The sequence below is a fragment of the Xiphophorus maculatus genome, chromosome 20 (assembly GCF_002775205.1).
Source record: "Xiphophorus maculatus strain JP 163 A chromosome 20, X_maculatus-5.0-male, whole genome shotgun sequence".
In the NCBI taxonomy this organism is placed as follows: Eukaryota; Metazoa; Chordata; class Actinopteri; order Cyprinodontiformes; family Poeciliidae; genus Xiphophorus; species Xiphophorus maculatus.
In genome coordinates this window covers 15,675,205-15,695,164 of record NC_036462.1, presented here as the reverse complement: position 1 = coordinate 15,695,164, position 19,960 = coordinate 15,675,205, and the positions used below count along the sequence as shown (strand labels likewise).

At 36.5% G+C, this 19,960-nt stretch overlaps 1 protein-coding gene across 5 annotated transcripts in view; it reads right to left on the bottom strand.

Annotated features, from left to right (window-relative positions):
- LOC102223620 (voltage-dependent calcium channel subunit alpha-2/delta-2) overlaps window positions 1–19,960 on the bottom strand; it is a 219,883-nt gene that overhangs the window by 142,731 nt on the left and 57,192 nt on the right. For all 5 annotated transcript variants that reach the window (XM_023324995.1, XM_023324997.1, XM_023324996.1 and 2 more), the window contains exon 3: window positions 12,721–12,837. In XM_023324995.1, coding sequence (XP_023180763.1) covers window positions 12,721–12,837 — 117 coding nt within the window. The remainder of the gene's footprint in view (window positions 1–12,720; window positions 12,838–19,960) is intronic.

The window sequence follows — 19,960 nt, the reverse complement described above, 5'->3', positions numbered from 1 at the left end:
AGGTAGAAACAACAAAATGTCTTAAACAGACGTGCCTAAACTGTTTGAGATGCTCATCTGTGAAGCAAAACAATGAATAAAAATGCATAAAAGAAATAAAACATTCTCTAATATTCAAAACAATATATTGGAATATCACATAAAATCATACTTTCAAAGCTTACTAGATAAAAAGGTAAATAAGTATGTGCATACTTGAACCAGTGATGGTTGGAGTTTCAAGCTTCTGCCACTTCACTTCTAAGTCTAAGCCACATATTGAAAGTATTACAATTATTTATCTCACCAGTGTCATTCAAAGGAGAGTTTCACTTTATTAAGCCCCTCTCAGTTGTACACTCGACCACCAAAATCCCATCAGGTTCCAGTGACAACTTGCACTTGTTTCAAACGCTTCGCACCGGTCTGCTAGCAGGATCCCGAGTTTTCAGAACGGAGAGCTCTTCAAAGACTGAAGGCTAAATTTAGATGGAATAAATTGGTTATTTGTGCCGGATGCCTGTTCAATTAAAGCCCGGCATCACTGAGGCGCCTGAGATCTCCCAAGGATGACAACCTCGAGATATCAAGCACACACACCGAGGAAGTGGTTATATTCCCAGAGTTATATCAGTCAAGGTTAGTTAAGTGCATTTTTTTTCTATTTATTCCTTTCTCAGCTGAAAAATATAAACTGTCTTTGTTCTTTTTATGTGGCAAAGTAATATAAAACTTAACTGATTTCTAAAAACAAGAATTGTGTGCACTTGCTTGAATTAATTATCAATTTTCTCGAATCCAGAAAGGTATGAAATTATAAATACATAAAGTCCAATAGTATTTGAATAAATACTACAAACATTTGGTTTCCAAAACAGAAACAATGCACTGTGTTTTCTAGACTATAGGCCACACTTTTTCACCTTGGCAGTTTGTTAAAAAGCAGGTAATTGAACACAACGTGTCATCGAATCATCCACGTTTCTAAGTAAATTCAACTTATAATCCAGTGAAACTTATTTACGTAAAATATTAACCTAAACTGACACAGACTTTGTCTTCCGGTTCATGCAACAAATATTTAAATTGTGAATCAATTTTTGTAATTTTTCTATTTCTGAAGCCTAACTTGTAGTTTTCTTTTTTTCTTTCTAGAAACTGCAAAATTATTCAGGGTCATTTGTGGTGAGCAAATTAACTTTTCAGTGCTTTTTGGTTTGTAGTTTTGAAAAAAATATAATAATAAATAATAATAAGAAGAATAAAAATAATAAATAAATAAATAAATAAAAATAAGAATTGTTTTTAAGTAGTACATGAACACACACGTACATAAACAGATCTGGAAAATTATATATATAATTACGAGCCCACTGCACTGAACCCCATTGAAAACCTCCTGGTTATTCCACCGAATGTTGATTTCTGATCTCTTCCTGAGTTAAAACATTAGTATTCTTGTTTCTAAATTAATATGAACTTGTTTTCCTTGCATTATTTGAGGTCTGAAAGCAGTACATCTTTTTTGTTAATTTGACAGTTTCTCATTTTTTGCAAATAAATACAAAATTTTTGCTTGGAATGTCAGAGACATGTTGTCAGTAGTTCATAGAATAAAAGAACAATGTTCATTTTACTCAAACATAAACCTATAAAAAGTAACATCAGGGAAACTGATCATTTTGCAGTGGTCTCTTGATATTTTCCAGAGCTAGTCAAGTTCAAGCCCCGCCGTAGCTTTAGATCCCAGTGGGAAAGTGACTCAACTTCTGAATATTGCATGTTAGATGAAGTCACAATCCTTTTGAGTTTCCAGGAGGTTATGTGTTTTCCTAGACATGGTAATATACTACCAATAATGGGCTTTATAAATGTTAAGATGCTCTGCTTTGTTACATAAAAGTATGAAAATGCAGGCCAGGAACCAAACAGTCCTGACCCAGATCATGTTGCACCTGTTTTGCAGTTTACTGATAGTTATTATGTTCCTTTTGTGTATATCTAAGTTGATACTTCAACCACTATTTGAATGTAATGTAAAAATGTTAATCTACTGTAGAGTGGATATTCCAAATGTTCACACCTGTGTCAATAGGAGCACGCTCACACTCCTTTCAGCATACAAGTTGGCAGTGCACGCACTGGGAGTCAGTGTCTTTGTGAATTACTAATGATTGTAACGTAATGTCAGATGACTCGGAGTGGCCTGACCCACCCCGGCTCTGGCCCGGCTGTGTCATGTTGGTTTCCACGGTCAGGAGGAGACAGAGGCCCACATGCAGCCTGAATGATTAATACTGTCAAACACACTTTTGCTGTCCTTGCACAGTGTCTAGCCAATGCTCTCCAGTGATCTAAAAACAATCACTGTAAGCATGACTGCACTCATTTCTGTCTGGCTTTAAAGGAGCATACATTAGTCTATTAGAACTTCTGAGTATTAAAAAAAGAAAGGAAATAAACCATTGTAGAACAAAATATTCATAAGTATTCTTTCAGTTAGCAAATTTAAATTACAACTGCTGTAAAACAGGGAAGTTTAGTTTGATTCAATGTCAGCCAGTGAGGAAAAAAAAGATATTAGTCAAAATTAAAATTTTCTACTGCATATTTTAGCTGTGAGTGTCCCAGATTTAACTCCTCTATATCATGAACATCTTTCTGTTTTAAGTTAGGTTTGATTTTTGTTCCTTCCTTCTTATTTGTATCTGTGAGGATGTTTTCTACTTGTTTGTCTCCTCCTCAGTTTCTGTTGGTCTGGCTTTTTGGTTCCTGGCAGTCCATTTGGTGCTGATCCTCATCAACTCATCACCACACAGTTTATCTTCCCTGGGATTCACTCAACTCTTGAGGAGATTTTTGTACTTGCCAGTTGGATCTTCTGCCACTTGCCTTCCTGGTCTATTTATGTTGGTCCCCTTATCTCCTGATAAAGAGCTGATGCAACTTGAAGACAGAAGCGTGCTGCCTGAAGAGCAACCCAGGGATATTGGGGCAAGAGGAAATGCTGTATTAGAGTCAATCTGGTCATGTTTCATGTTGTATTTGACAAAGAGATTAGTTTCTTTAGGCTCGTAAATAAAAGTGACGTTATATCTCCCACTCAACTTTACCATCCACTAAGCCTGTGTAAACACATCCTGGTCATTTCGGCCCTTCATGATTTTGTACCGGTCTTGTTCAGTGGCTGTCTAATACTATAGACAACATGGGTCAAACTCAAGGCCTGTGGGCCACATCCGGCCCACCACAGCTTTTTCTGTAGCCCTCCAGATTCTAGACTAAACATTAAGTGTGCCTAAGTATTATGATATTAATCAAATCAATGCAGTTTTTATCTGCTTACTGTCAAATTATATCAATCAGTTTCTCCAGTTTCTTGAGAATTATTGTACAAATTCACTTAAAATCAACAAATCCCTGCACTTTTTTGCACTAATAATTTAGAGTTTGTTGAAGATTTTTCACAAAAATTACCAAAGATTTTCTTACTTGTACTAAACAGCTCCCTCAGCCTTAACTGATGTCAGAATATAGTCCATGATCTTTACAGTGAGTGATAAAAAGTCATATATAGGCACAAATATTGCAAATATTTCCAGATTTGTACCACAAACACTTTCAATTTTATTGCAAAGAATCACAAAAAGAATCACAAAATCCTAGAAAGACTGAAAAGATGTTCAACAATATTATTTAATTTTAAGAATTCATTAATATTTTTAACAGGCTTAATCAATACTTTCTGGCACAACCGGCCCTTTAAGAGCATTCATGACCTTAATTTGGCCCAAAACGAAAATGAGTTTGACACCTCTGCCATAGACTTTATTGTCTTTCAATTGTACATTTGAAATGTACATATTGAGTGAAGTTGTGTTGCAATACTACAAGAATATTAAAATAAACAATAACACAAAGCTTCAATAAATTGTACTTTACATACCAGCCATGCCTCAATTCGTACCCACTAAGGAGACATTTTATACTCACTTTAAAAAATATACAAGTGTACTGTAAGGTAATTACATAGGTGCAATATAATTTCTTTACATAAGGAGAGAAAGTAATGGCAATAAGAAGAATGTGGACTACAGCTGAGATAAATTTCCTGCTTACTACAGTCAGGAGTTTCCACATTTCCTCTTTCAGAGACAATCTATAGATTCCTGGACTTTGCAAAGACACTCATACCTTCATTCATGTTATTTTAGGGTCAGTTCAACCAAATGTCAGCCGGTTTTTATGCCCCGACACAACCTATGTGAAAACCGCAAATATAAAATAAAATAATTTCACTAAAGATCCTTTTCCATCACAGTAATATTTCTTCAGCCATATAAACTCTCTGCTCTTGATTGTTGTAAGTAATTTAGCTGATGAAACTTTTTTTTAGACTTCAATATTGCAGCCAGAGCCTCCCATAACAGTGAGCGGACATTAAGCAATAGCTTGTAGGTCAGGTTACTAACATCACTAAGCTCATCCTGTCTGGTAACCATAACGACACGATCCTCTCCAATTTCATTAACCCTTAAGTCTTCACCAGCTGTGGGAGTCACACAGTTCAAAGATCACAGGGATTCAGAAGTCAGCTGCAAGACATGCAGGATATTTTGTTTTAGTCTTGAATTCAGCCATTCTGTCTGTTCTGTCTGGGTTTTGTAACAGCATTAAAATAGGAATTACAGTACTCTGTCCTTACTTCTTATAACATAATGACTGCAGCCAGAAGGCCAATGAACTCCAAAGCTCTTGTTTTCTGTTATTTCTAAAAAAGTACAGACTGCATTTATTATCAAGGTCTCAAAGTTACAGGATACATACCTATTAGAATATGCACGCGTCTACCCAGCCCCCTGTCTTAACCAGAGAGTAGAACCATTTACTCACCTAATCTTCCTGCCTTTTCTGAAGCCCTGAGGCCAAACAAGCTTTTAACCAGAAAAATGTACACATAAAATTAACTCGTGGCCTAAGATACGTCAGATGCAGATCTCCAGTTACAGCGCAACTTGCAGTCGGAGTGAATCATATCCAATTATATGGGTCAGTCCTTGTTTCTCCAGAGCACAGCATGAACACTTGTTAAACTAAAAAGGGTCGGTTCAGACAAAGCTCTTCCTTGTGGCCTCTATCTGTACTGCTTACGGCTCTGCACACTGCAGTGGCTTTTCAGTGTTTTCTTTTATCAGAAAATGCTACATTTAACCCTCAATCCATACTTTATTATCTAGAATTTGACTCTGTAAATGTCCAATTCAATAACTAACAAAGTTGAGGACATAGTTGTTGATTTATTATTTACTTCTGCAAAGCTAGATTATATCATTTGCTTACTTTTGTGTTTTTCATCAGTCATCTCTGTGAAACCAATATTAGTTTTGCTTTGCATTTGTGGAAATGTCACTTTATGTAGCTCATTGCTTTTCTCGCTGGTGCTAGAAAGCCCTAAAACTACTTCACAGGCAGAAGCATCAACACCGCCGAGCTTTGACGGCACACAGGACGCTATGCTGTCTCAGCTGGTTCTGAAGCGCCTGACTGATCTCAAACCTCTGTCGCAGTCATATGACACATCACAGACAGGAGCAAAGAGGAGAAGAGGGCTAGTCAGTGGGAGGTCTGCTGTACAGTATTACACCGGTTTGGCTTTATGCACATGGCAGATTAAGCTAGTCTGGGTTATGAAGCATCCCAGAGTGATACTTTTGCAGAATTGCCCTAAAGCCTGTTGCTCTGATAGCGCTTACAAGCATACAGAGAAAACATCAAGAGAGAATACTAGAATTACAATCATAAATACTAAAAACTATCTTTTAGAAGAAAAGAAATCGGCTGCTGACTGAAATTAGTTGATTATTAGGAGGGACAAAATAGGGTTGGCTGTTTTCAGTATGAGGAACGTGCTGAAAAAATTAAGTCAGAGGAAGAACAAAATATGATAGAAGCTACTACAAAGAAAATGTCTATGGAGGTACATTCAGGCTGCTAAAACAAAGATTTAGAATTGGGTTGGTAGTGGACATTTCGCGTATTTGCCATTTACTCTTTTGCATATTTGGTTATTTTGTACCAGATCTTTTCTTTAAAAAAAAAAAAGAAACAATCTGCCTTGTGAAGTCAATTTCTACCTGCTGTGAACTACTGAAGGACAATGTCGACCTCCCACTAAATAAAGTCGATAAATGAAAGGTGTCATAGTTACAGAAAAGTTATGTTTTATTGTTTTACTCTTTCACGCTCTATGATGGATAATAATTGGCTTGTTGGCAGCCTTTTCAAAATCTTGGACTTAATGTAACAGTCTACATCCTCTGCACTGACAGTGACATTTACAGTTACTAGTGCTAACCATGCTAACCATGCTGATTATGCTAATATTAGAGCCTAACAAAAGTTGTTTATGTTGTTTCTATTTACTTTGTGAATGAGAAAAATATATTTTCTGCTTCTAAAATACATAGTAAGAGCAACAGCAAGAGTGAAAAATAAATACTTTGAATGTTGTCATTTATAGTTGAGAAGAAATCGGAATCGGGTTTTACAAAACAATCTGAAATACAAACCTCTAATCTCTAAATAGTGAACTTTTTGCACTAATCACAAAAATACCTTTTATAAGGATAGAATCGATTAAGGTTTAAATTTTTAGATGATCGTACATTTACTGTTGATGAACTTCTTTTGTAAGTGCAGTAAATGAAATAGATTTTTTAAGGACTTGCAATACCCAACCACATGACGTTGTTTAAAAGTTAGTGAATAGAGGTAATCTAATGGAATAATTTCTTATTCTGTCTGTAATTAAATGACCTTCTTAAAAGGCTATTTAGAGATCAAAAAGTTGAGTAACAAGTTAGCAGTAAAGGCTCTAAATGTTTCACTGCAAAAGGATAACAAGCTACAACATGCACAGGTAATGTATGCAAAAAAATAAAAACAATATGCAATGGACCTTACCAGAGGAGACGCTTTTCATTGGCTGATGCCCATTCTACGTGGTCACGTGACGTCTCACACGCTTCCCGTTAGCTAACTACAGCATAATGGCAGAACTGATACAACTTCTACACCTTGAAGCCTGTCTGCTACACAGTCTTACGTTAGCTAAACAGATCAATATGCAATGTGTCTGTATCTGACATACACTAAAGATTTTATTTTAGCAGAAAAGGCTTTGGACTAAACTGTTACTCGTGTTAGCCACGCTAGCACCAAGTACAGCTAGTCAATCAACCATCTGTGTTCAGGGAAGCGCTGATTAATAATCGAGAAATAAATATCAAGCCTGGAAACTTGATATCGTAACGGACTGAATGTTATGTTTTTAACGTAATCTTTGCTCGCAGGCGGTTGCTACGGTAACAGGTGTGCTTAAACTACAAAGAAAGAGAGAGAGTAAAAAGGTAGGAGTGGTTTTGAATTGATCACCTGTTCAGGTTATTTTACCTTTGTTTACCTTTGCTGTGGCGTGTTACAGCCGCTGTAGTTTCTAAACGTTGGATTAATTACCTCGTTCGTTTGTGAGTTTATGTCATTCACAACAAACATCAAATACAACACATATATTTCATAAAATTTTAACAAACAAATGGCTTCTCCCCCAATAATTATGTGAAATTAAATTAATTATATCCCAGCTTCTGAAGATTTGCCTTTACCTTTACAGAGCTCTTTGGTTCCTCCTATCAGTCTGTAGCTTCTCATATTGACGTCATCAAACCAAATTTCAGATCTACCATAACTGACTGACACCTGCTGGCCTCATGTTTGCAACCAGCTTGTGACTGAGAAACCAGTAACCTCCTCCCAGATGATGACATTAACTTGTTAGTTCCTCTGTCCATTTAGTAGCTGATATATTGTGAAAATCCGGAAGAAATGATGCACTAATCGAGTCATGTTTACATAGAAACAACGCGCCGCGAGGCTTTGCTTGTGAGACTTGCCGTCACGTGGGTCGGTTGTGGGCGGAGCTTGGTAAGGTCCATAGTGCTGTGAAAAAGTATGAGTCCCTTTACTGGCTTTTTCTGTTTTGCTTGAGATTATTAAACTAACTTTAACATTAGACATTGTCTGTGAGACATTGGGAATAAATTTAACCACAATACTATTGCTGAAAATTGTTAATTTGACATTGATTATGACATTTCTTTCATTGCATTACACAAGTATCTCGTTACTATTAGGTGACAATTAAGAAAATTAGAGTACTTCCAATTGGCCAACTGTGTTAAAATGAGTAGTGTGATTATCTGACATTTGAAATATAATAGCCTCCCTAATATTTAATGCAAGCAATCCTTTACCAGTGTGACATTGCACACTGATGCTACAATTACTTGAATACATTTAATTAAGTGTTCAACTGGTTTCCCAGTTATCCAAACCAAATTGGCTCTACATGAAACTGCAATTAACCTCTGAGTAGCTCAAAACATTCCAAGACAAATGTTTAAGAGTAGCCTAGTCAAAGGCGGGGCTTGAATCTCATTGTGATGTAACCTTGAACAGGTCATTTATGCTCCAGTGTGGTTGATTTAAAACAATTTCCCCCCCCAAAAAAGTGGGTTAAATTCCCTTCAGTGAATAAAAACAAGGCGCCAGGTGGACAGATTTTATTTTTTTCTTGAAACAGATCAGAGAAAAATCAAAGAGATTTTGCATTCAGTATCCATTGGCAACTTGCAAGTGTTTCAGCCAGTGGCAGTTTATGCAGCGTTTTAATTTTGGCACCGACCGCAGAATCAGATCATTGTTTAAGATGACTAAAGCCAGAGGCAAGAACGGAAGAGGAGCGAACACGTACGCAGAATGGGGGAGATTAAGACGACGGAAGAAGGAGAACAAATAGTGGCTCGGCTTTTGATGAGGAGTAAGTCGTTTCCATTTTTAGAAGGAGGGGTACGTCGAGTGCAATGATACCTTACATATAATAAATATTGAGATTACAGCTTAAATATACAGCACAAAAATAATGTGCATTAATTGTGCTCCCTTTAATAGCTGCAACAAATTGTATTCTGAAGACAGAGCTGGACAGAGTAGCCAAAGAAAACAAACTAAAAAAAAATAAAAACCTATTTCCATTTGAACTGCAGGGGGAAAAAAGAGCTTTAAATGAATAAAACGTTTTGCTAATTAAAAAACTGAGGGACTAAATCATCTAAATTTGGAACATGGAGAAATATTTCCAGTGCTACTATAAATCAGTCACTAGAGTCTAGAGTCAATGTGTATTTTCTCATTAGTAATATAAACATGGATTACAAAGAACCACCCGAAGGAGCAAAAAAAAAAATAGGTTGCAGAAGAGTAATTTATTTCATTCGTGCTTTCAAACACAGTCTACATATTCACACACACAATCACACCCCTGCACACATTCCCCTTTCTCAAATGTGTCTCAGGAAATATTTGGGACTAAATAACCATTACAGGGCACAGAAACTGCCTGGAATATAAAACACTGTCAATACTGAGCCGAGGAGAGAGTGAGACCTTCTTATCTACAAACTGCATTAAGACATGGCTTTCACTTTTCCTCCTTGAATGAATAATAATTCCACATAAATATATTTGCCTGCAGCCTTAAATATTCAGCTGGAGTAAAAAAAAAAATTTTAAATCACAACCTGGTTCAATTAAATATTGATTTGTTGAATAATTTTTGTACTTTTATTGGTGATTTTTATTAAATTGGTTACTCCCTTGTGATGTTTTTTATTTCTTTCTGCCTCTCTTACGCCCCTCATTCCATCGCGCCTGCTGCTCATTTTTAACATCGATTTCTTGATTTTCTCTCCCATGCCCCAGGGAGACATTCTCATTCCAGGTCTCCTTTTTTCTCACCCCATTTCCTCTCGCCCCTCGAGTCTGAATCTCCCAGACAGGATGTAAGGTGACACTGTGGAGGTAAAGGTGTGGAGGTTAGATTGTTGGCGTGTGACTGTGTGTATATTCAAGAAGGCAGAGGAGGTGAAAACCGGTAAAAAGTTAGTAAAAAGAGAAATGTTCATATAGATGGTCACTGCCATTCCAAATCCAATCCCAAACTTGGCCAAGAGACACGTGAAGGGAGGCCTTCTTTTACTTTAGGGATTCAAGAATTAAGTATGCTTTTCACAGACTCATGCTCCTTACTGTGAATATGCCTCATTTTATCCCACAAGGCCTCGTGCTTCTGAAAGATATACACTTCTGCTCCTTTATGAGGCTTTAAGCCAGTGCTACAAAAATACTGCTTTGGCTTGAGTGGTCAAACTTAAACAGAAACAAAAAGGACGGAAAGTGGACAAATCTTTTTTATGCACACACTGATACAGCTGCAGATGTATCCGTACACATTTTTATACTCATGCATGTAAAAATCAAAGCAGCTCAGTAGGAAAATAACACAGCTTTGTGACACATAAGCACTGGATGCAGAAGTTTTACTGAGGGCGAAATATTGAACATGCTGCTTTGCAAAATATGTAACTGATTTTGCTTGTTTTTATGGAACAACTACAAACTTTGATGCATTGAATGGGATTTTATATGATGAACTATCATTAAAACCACAAATAATTGTAAGATAAAACCTTCTAACTGTGTCTCTGCCAGGTTTGTCCATCTAGAGACAAAAATGTCTGAAATAACTTAAGCTCATCTGTGAGTAGCAATTGTCAACTATTGACTAACTAAGCTTTGATCTAAATCATGTACGTGTATTATTGTTCTTCTGCTGCAAGGTGAAACTTACTTCAAATTTACCCTGTTTACAGAGCAAAATTAGAACCAGTCATATTTTTGCCAGACATCAGAGTAAACACAGAGTCAATCTACAAAGATCACACTGGACCAACAGATGTTGTTAATGTTCATTTTCACAGATCTCTTGCTGCTTCGGTAATAAAACACTCTAAAAATCAGCACTGTCCGTTTATGTGGACCAACATGTTTCGTTGGGTTTCCAGCAGTGCTGTTTAATTTTTGGATGACAGATTAAACAGAGAGATGTTCAAAACTTGGTATTTTATTTTATGATTTAATACAGCTTCAAACTTCTTCACAACTTTCCCTACGTCTGTCAGCTTTCTTGGTCTTCATGGTTCAGAGACTTTCTCAGGACAGACAAATTCATAGAGATTGCAAACACGTGGGCCCTATAATTATGCGTCTTCTGAAAATGGTTATTTGCACCGTATCTTATTTGGAATTATAAGGGTAATAGTGGCTAAGAATGTTCTGATTTAATTTGTAAAACTGTTTGAATACCGTGCGTCATTATTCCTCCACTTCACATTTTATGACTACTTTGTATTGGTTTATCACCTAAAACTCTAAGAAAGTTACAAGGGTATTAATAATTTTGCAAGGAACTGTATATTGATTGATATATAGATATAAATACAACAGCATCCGTCATCTGCCATTGTAGAGAGACGGGATGAGATTTTATGGTGTCAGCTGAATTTGTAATGCTGTTCTTCCCAATTAGAGCTCCTCTACTTTCCCCCTCGATTTCTAAAATTAAAAATTGATTGTTTGTACTTTTCTCATTTCCCTTCATGTCACTCATCCTTCCTGAAACTGTATCCCCACCCTACCTTTTTTCTCAGAGCAGTGAGAGATTTCTAACTGAGACTGAAATGCATTTTTAGCTAATCACAGGGCCTGCCTGAGCATAACAGCAGCAATAATTATACAGCAAAACATAAGACATTGAAATGATAACCTTTTCAGGCACAGCCTCAGTAGAATATATTTTTTTAATAAAAAGAAACTTGGGGAAAACTGTAAACTGATGCAGAATTAGATGAGAGGAAATAGCATAAAATTATATATATGTTTTTTTACTCAATTGAAAAGAAAAACATCCTGATGTTTTCTGCTTGTAATATGAACATACCTGTTTAAAGTACAACCTTAAACAAAATGGACACATACTGTTTGATGAAAATCTTCAGTGGATTTATAAATCAAGAATAAGTTGAACAAGTTGATTTGCAAAACTTGATTTTTTTAACTCTCTTATGCTACACAACATGTCAGAGTCATGCAGATCTTGGTCTGTGGCTGTGCTGAATGCAACATGACAGTGATGAGGCGGTGAACAGCACTGCGCCCCACGCTGACTAACTGCATCTTAACACCTAAAATAAAATTATTTACAATGGGCTATCTACTGGTTAAAGAAAATGTTTGTGTTTTTTTCTAAATTACAAACAGCCCTAAAACAATATCAGACCACACAACACTTGTAGGAAAAAATATTTAGATTTCTGTGTGTTTTATTTAATTGGAGAGCTTAGAATCCAAACTTTCAGAATCTGTAAATAACTAAAAACGCCCAAGTAGATGTGTTCAAGGTTCATGACTAGTTACATTTACAAAACAGCGACATTCTTCACATTAGGAGGAACAAAGACATTTAAGAGACTAAGAGTTGTGTTACTGCAGGGGCAATTTGAGAACCTAGATTAGATATATATTTTTATGTATTTAAAGTGAAGGTACAACCAGCTTTTAAGGTCATTGGAAACCTTGATGTTAAATGGCTGCAGGTAAATACAGCAGCTCAGACTGCTTCTTATAGTGTTTGGCATTTTCCTTTTGTCTTTGTAGTGAAACAGATGAATTATCCTTACTTGTATGAAAAGCAACTGAACATTCAAAGACTCCATCATGCATATGGGAAGTGAGGCATGGCATAAGTTTGCAGACAGGTGACACAATACGTGAGGAGTCTCTTACCTCTAAGGCTTTGCTCTTGCTGTTTAGCAGCTTAGAGATGTCCCGCGCCACTCGCTCCACCAGATCCTTGGGGTTGTTTCTCTTGATTTCAAACTGGCTCTTCTTCTCATTATAAATCTGCACATGGACAGAAAAAAGGAGGGATCAAAGGTCACGCAACCACATCCATTAGCTTAATTAAAGAGATCACAGAGGGGCTGTTTGCTTCTTTTCTAGGTAGCACACAAGATGGTAAACATTTACTGTAGAGTAGGCTGTCTGCCGACTGTCATTATACCCACAAGCCTCTGCTCTGTTGAGGAATTAAGCACAGAACAGAGCCTTAATGGCAAAACACTTAGCTAGCCAGCTGCAGTCTGGCAGTCAGAATGAAATTAAATAAACGAACACCCCAGCAGATTCTCACTGCTGGCTGAACACCTTGTGTCTCTACAGTTTTAAGTCTTAAAGAACAAATAAATGGGGACATTTTAAACAGTTTGGGAAGGAAATCTTTGCATTTTGTCCTTTTTTGTAGGAGATCCTTCCTCCCAGCAGATGTTAGACTTTGCAACCATCACTGCTCCCAACAAACTCAGCAAGGGTTAATTTACATGCCATTATCTGTACAACATCAGTGCTGCACAGTTTTTCATTGTCACTATTTGTAAGTAATCTTTTAATGCTCAAAGATACATGCATATTGTGCACATCTTTTACACTCTTCAGAACTGGAGTTCATTCTGTCTTTATGTGACTTTGGTTGCTGTTATTGCACAGAAATTTCCCCGTTGTGGGAGAATAAATAATATTTCTACTTATCACCTCAGATTAACCAGCACAGTTAAATTCGCAGAGTGTCTACAAACTCTGAAGCAGCACAATCATAAAGTGTAAACTTACAAAAAAAAAAACATCTCCAAGGGACAAAAGTTATATTTAAGAAATTTTAAAGAAAGTCAAGATTTGTATGAATTACAAAAATAATAGTTATTTTAGACACTATTTTATGACTTTAAACGTACAAATTAAAGTCCCAAAAATGTACATCAATTTGATGGCAGAAGCAATAAATTAAGGAACACGTATTTATGTAACTAAATAACATTTTGGACCTATGATGGAAAATGTGGGCATATTTAAAGGGGCGGTATTATGTATTCCACCTGGAGAAACTGCAAATCTACTGAGCTTACAAACTCCTTCTCAATCCAACACCACTAACAATGGTTTTAAACGGCATAATGGAGGAACATTGTTATGGAGACGCGCTCTTTTGGAAAGAGCAGGAGCTTCTTAAAGAGGCAGAGACCAATTTCAAGGTATGAAATTGTGAAGTCAAATTTCTTTGACGTTTGTTATATACAGCATACTTACTTGACTAAAGTGCACTTTAAATGCAAATACTGAATAAAGGAAAAGACAGTTACCCCAATTGTGAAACTAGTAATAATTAGATAATCAAAGACTTTCCTGATAAATTTATCAAAAAAAGTAACAGCAAGTAGAACGTTGGTTCCATGAAAGATGGGAATGTTTGTAAAGCAGGATCAGGAAGTGATCGAATGGCAGCGGTCTGGATAGCTGACAGAAGAAGGTACTTGGAAGATCAATGAGCTTCTCTGTAGGAAATGTGAAGGCTGACTCAGCAGCCTGAACTCCTCCTGTAGTCTCCAACGGAGGGGAAGACAACATTTCCTGCTGCCTCCCAATACCAAAACATCCAGTTTCATAACAAAACTAGCTTATATTTGCTTTCTAGGATAAAATCAAGCAAAAGTTTATCATTTTTGTTATTTATCACAATGCCGTAAACATCTACTTCTGCCTGTTTTCATGGTACTATATGTGTCTGCCCATATGTATGTAACTATTAAACTGTTCCTGCAGAGGGGAAATATCATATAAGGTAACACTTTATTTGACTTAACACCTGTCAAGAACAAGAAGGCGTTTTCATAAATGTTTATGATTCTTGTGACGAAGTGCCATTCTGTAAATAACAACACTTCTTATGCAAATTTGACATTTTTAATGGACTCTTAATGTAACTTTGCTTTAAAAGTGTCATTATTCACCAAGTAAAGCAAAATTGACACTTTTAATGTAACGTTTATGAATCTTTGCATTACAAATGTTATTATTTACTGAATGACACTTCATGACAACAGTCATCAGCATTCATGAAGGCTCTTGTATGGTCATGGCAGTGGCTATGTCCTAGTTGTCATGTCAGTCTTATGAACACTCCTTCAAATAAAGTGTAACCCGTTTCCATCAGCAGAAAAAGGTTCACAAAGATAAATGCTCTTGAATAAAATGGCATCTAAATCTTCATCTTGGTGAACAAAATACATCATATGTACGTAATGATCACATCTGGTGCGAGACGGATATTGGTTCATAGCTTCAATATAACCAAACAAATAAAATAAGTTTCTTAAACGTCGACTGTCATTTATGCAAAGTGAAGCAGGTCGTTTTCCAAATCCAGATATTCGTGTTACTGAAAAAGGTGGATTTCATCAATTTTGTAAGATTTTGAACAATAAAACATTTAGGTGCTACTGAGAGCTGAACATGTTCAGATTTCAAACGTTTGACAGGTAAAAAATGTTTTTTTTTTGTTCCTAGTATTGTAAGTTGAAAAGTATTATAACACAAACATTCTTTTAAATGAATCTATTAAGTGATATAATGTGCCATCTGTGTGTAGCGGCACTACCCTTTGGCCACTATCTGATTTGTAGTTCAACATTTGTAAACCTGTCAAGTGTACACTAATAAAAAATACTATTATCCTCCAATCCAGAGTCAGACTACACACCTGATATATGAAATAAGGAAAGATAAGCAGACAGTGATAAAACTGGTTGTTAACTTTATCACATCTCTATCACATTTACTCAAGATAAAAATATATAGTATATCCCTCAGACAATAACAGAGACTCTGGGTTTGTCTCTACAGAAACCACTGAAGCCTATATGATTGTTTTAGGGCATTTGTCTAATTACCTGCAGAAAATTATCTAAAAGGATAGAGTTCTAGAGTTAATACAATGCCAACATATGTTGTGGTATGTAGAAATATGGACTGTATCATTTTGATCATGTAAAATCCCTGCTGTGCAATTTGTTTGTTGATGGCCTCATTAAAGATTTTAAAGTGTTGGGTAATACAGAACTACAGTAAATTACATAACAAGAAGACCGCTATAATATTTTACAATATTACAGAGTTCATGTCGGGCTGTTTCTGGTAATACAAACAGAGACGACTGAACTTTTCAAAGAACCTGCAATCAACACACTAACAACGCCCGCATTCTCGCTGTGCACACTTTCAGGTCATGTTAAAGCGCCAATATAAATAAGAATTAAACAGAACATGTTCATTTTGTAATGTTAGGATCAATATTTACATTTAAACATAACCAAATGTGTTCTGTGTAAACAGAAATGAAACAATTTAATGACTGCTTTCGTTCTAAGGGCAAATATTTGTTTTATATGTGTTCATTTGCATCAATGTATAAACACTTTAGCACCATAAACTTCATCTTAAAAATTAAAATTCAAAAGTTTTTATGAAATATTGTAACAGTTGGTGTTATTCCTGTCAGTACCGGTGTAACTGAGTCAGGTTTGAAGTTAAAATTTAGCTGGACAACAAATTGTTCCAGTACCTATTGAGATAGACGGTAATATTGTTGTTTTGAGAATATTTTCACTTATTAATAATGGCATAGTAATGTAAGTTCACCCTCTCAAAGACCAATAAACTTTAGTTTTGTGAAGAACCCTCCAGACTGGAACTAGATAAATAAAACACAAAAAACAAAAACAGATAATAAAAGGTAAATAAAAATCACACACATCTGAATCCATAAATAAAATGGGGTGTGAGGTGTAAACAAAATTACCCTTAAAAAATAGTAATCGTTAAAATGTAAGTTATTGAGCTCATTTTAATTTAAAATTTGATTAACTGATTAGTTGCTTATTATTGCAGCAGGCTTACTATGATGGCCACTAAAACTATCAATTTTGCTGTCTTTAAGTCAACAAAAATATTTAGTGTTGATGTCAACTTTTAAGGCTTAGTTGTGCCCAAACTAAGTCTCTCATAATGGCATATTTTTCCAGAAGTGATAAACTAAATATTGTTGTTTTGAGATAATTTGCAAGCAATTCAATGGTAATGCAGGAATGCAACCTTAAAGACCAATAAACTTTCAATTCTAATCAACATTTAACACTGGAGCCAGAAGACATTTTAATATCCAAAATAAACAAACATCACAGAAACAACAAATAAAATTCATTACACTGTATACAGTAAATTGTCCTTCAAAATAGTTGCTAGTTGAGACCAAACTGAAGATTTTATCATCCAGTTTTAGGCAGAAAGAAAGAAAAGAGAATTTATCATGCAGGTAACTGATATTTTGCTTATAGAATAGAATAGAATAGAATAGAATAGAATAGAATAGAAGTACTTTATTCATTCCAGCAGGGAAATTACTTCGCAGTTACAGCATAGCGACAAGACAAGACAAGAGACAAGACCCAATAACAACGTCTGGGTGTTGAGTCTGGAGTTTGGCTGTGTCAGAGCTGATGACGTCACAGGCCACCGCTGCATCAGCTGATGGGGGAATGTAAACAGCGATCAAAATGGCGGACATAAACTCCCTCGGTAAATAGGGAGTGGGCCGCATTCCCACAGCCAGAAGTTCAATGTCCGGGCTACAAATCTGTTCCTTCACGTTAACATGACCGGGATTACACCACCTCTCACTCACATAAAGTGCAATCCCGCCACCCCTCTTCTTCCGACTCTTGGAAAAGTCCCTGTCCCCGCGCACCAAGGAAAATCCACGGACCTCCACGCTGTATTCCGGAATAAGCGAGTGCAGCCAGGTTTCCGTGAAGCAGAGATACTGCACTCCCAGTACTCCTTCTGGGTCCTAACCAGCGCCGTGAGTTCATCTGTCCTATTTCCCAAAGACCTCACGTTCCCCACAATAATCGCCGGTATTGCTGGCCTGCGCCGTCTCCTCTTCTCCCTCTGTTTAGCTCCAGACCCGCAGCCCCGTCGTCTCCTCCGTAACTCCTCCGGGACCACAGGCCCGTCTCCGGGCAGCAGCAGAGGCCCACACAGCGCAATCAGCCGTTCACGCGAGCAAACAATGCCGCTACTCCGCTCGGCGAGGTTCTCCGCAACCAAGAGTAGAAAAAGTAGCAGAAGAACGCGGAGAACATCGACAGAACCACATCCAGCCATTGTACAAAGCCCAACTGATGATCCATGGGTTCTTCAAATCACGGATCCTTAATCGGTTACAGACACTGACAAACACACACGACAGGAGCTGCGTCTGCAGGTAGCCTGCTGCGCCGGCGCCATCTTGACGAAACTATTATTGTGACAGGCCTTTGCCCAAACTTTAACTTTCCTGCTGATGTTTTGAGATATTGCTTCAAAGTTGTTGTTGTTTTTTTGGTCATGATGTCATCTACGTTATGAAGCGCACCAGTCTCTCCAGCTGTAAAACAGCCACACCATGTGATGCTGCCTCCCCTGTACTTCACAGCTGGGATCCTTTTCTCAGGCCTGCTTCTCTCTTCTCCCTCCAAATGTAATGATGATCATTATGACCAAATGCTTCATTTGTTTTTTCCATCAGACCACAGGAAATGTCTCTAAAAATAAGATCTTTGTCCTTCAGCGCATTTGCAAACTGCAATCTGACTTTATGTTGCTTGTTAAGTAACGGCTTCTTCCTCACCCTTTCTCATCCTCCTGGTGTTCATGCTTGCATGTGACCACAGAAATGTCAAATTGCACCCAAATATGAACCAGATTTGTGAAGTTCAACTATTGTCTTCCTGATTTTACTTTAAATAGATCCCCAGGTGAGAATCCAGTTAACACAAAGGTTGTTTATTATGATGCTATTTTAATGTTGTTGTATCAGAAGCTAACAAAGAAACGACATCATCAATCTGTCAGTACAAATGCAATTCAAAACTACTTTATGTATTCCGAATGGAAATTAAATAAGCACTGTAATAGTAGTAATCTTAGTATATGTAAAAATCTCAGTTACTTTTCTGGCCTTTAAATAGTAAATTGAAATATTTTTGGAAATCATAACTTATCGAAAAAATATTTAATTTCAAAATTATATATTTTTTTAAATGCAGTTCAGGAAAAACTAAGAGCCCACTGCACTGAACCCCATTGAAAACCTTTTGGTTAATCCACCAAATATTGATTCCTGAACTCTTCCTGAGTTAAAACATTAGTATTGTTGTTTATAAATTGTCCTGAGCCGTATGCAACGAAATTTCGTTCTGTATACACCCTGTGCATGCAAAATGACAATAAAGTCAGTCGAAGTCTAAGTCTAAGTCTAAATTAATAGAAACTTGTTTTCTTTGCATTATTTGAGGTTTGAAAGTACTGGATCTTTTTTGTTATTTTGACTATTTCTCATTTTCTGCAAATAAATACAAAGGTTTTGCTTGCAATGTCAGAGACATGTTGTCAGTAGTTCATAGAATAAAAGACCAATGTTCATTTTACTCAAACATATGTCTATAAAGATTCAAATCAAATAAACTGATCATTTTAAGGGGTTTCTTAATATTTTCCAAAGCTGCATATATATAGCACATATAAATATTTATTTTTCTTACTAATCTAAATCTTGGTGTCACTTTAGTTTCTTTACCAACTGGGAAATAATGGTGGGCTGAGGCATCCAACTCTGCCCTCTACTTCTGTAAACATCATACAAAATCAGACCTAAATGCACTTGGGCCGCCTCTACATCCATGCAACAGTTTGACTTCACATCAACTGCTCTCTTGCATCATGCTGAGACCTTTGTGAAAGCATTTATTTCTATGATACTCCTCTCATCTCATTTATTCATATTATTCTTTAATTTGCAGCCCATTTTCAATTCATTAGTTGGCTGATGCATTTAAACCAGTTAAGGGTGAGAATGCACTTATCTATGATCTGATATAATGTTTCATTCCCTCTCAGCATAATTAACAGCAACAGGATAATTCGTACTGTGAGAATGATTTCAAAATCTGACATTTTTCAAGAAAACAGTTGGTGATGAAAAGAAACGTGCAGTTCGAAAGCTCAAAACCTCACATCACGATTCTGCAGAACAAGCAGCACAAATGTGATTATATACATTATCGCTAACAGCTGGGTAATATAAAAACATATATAC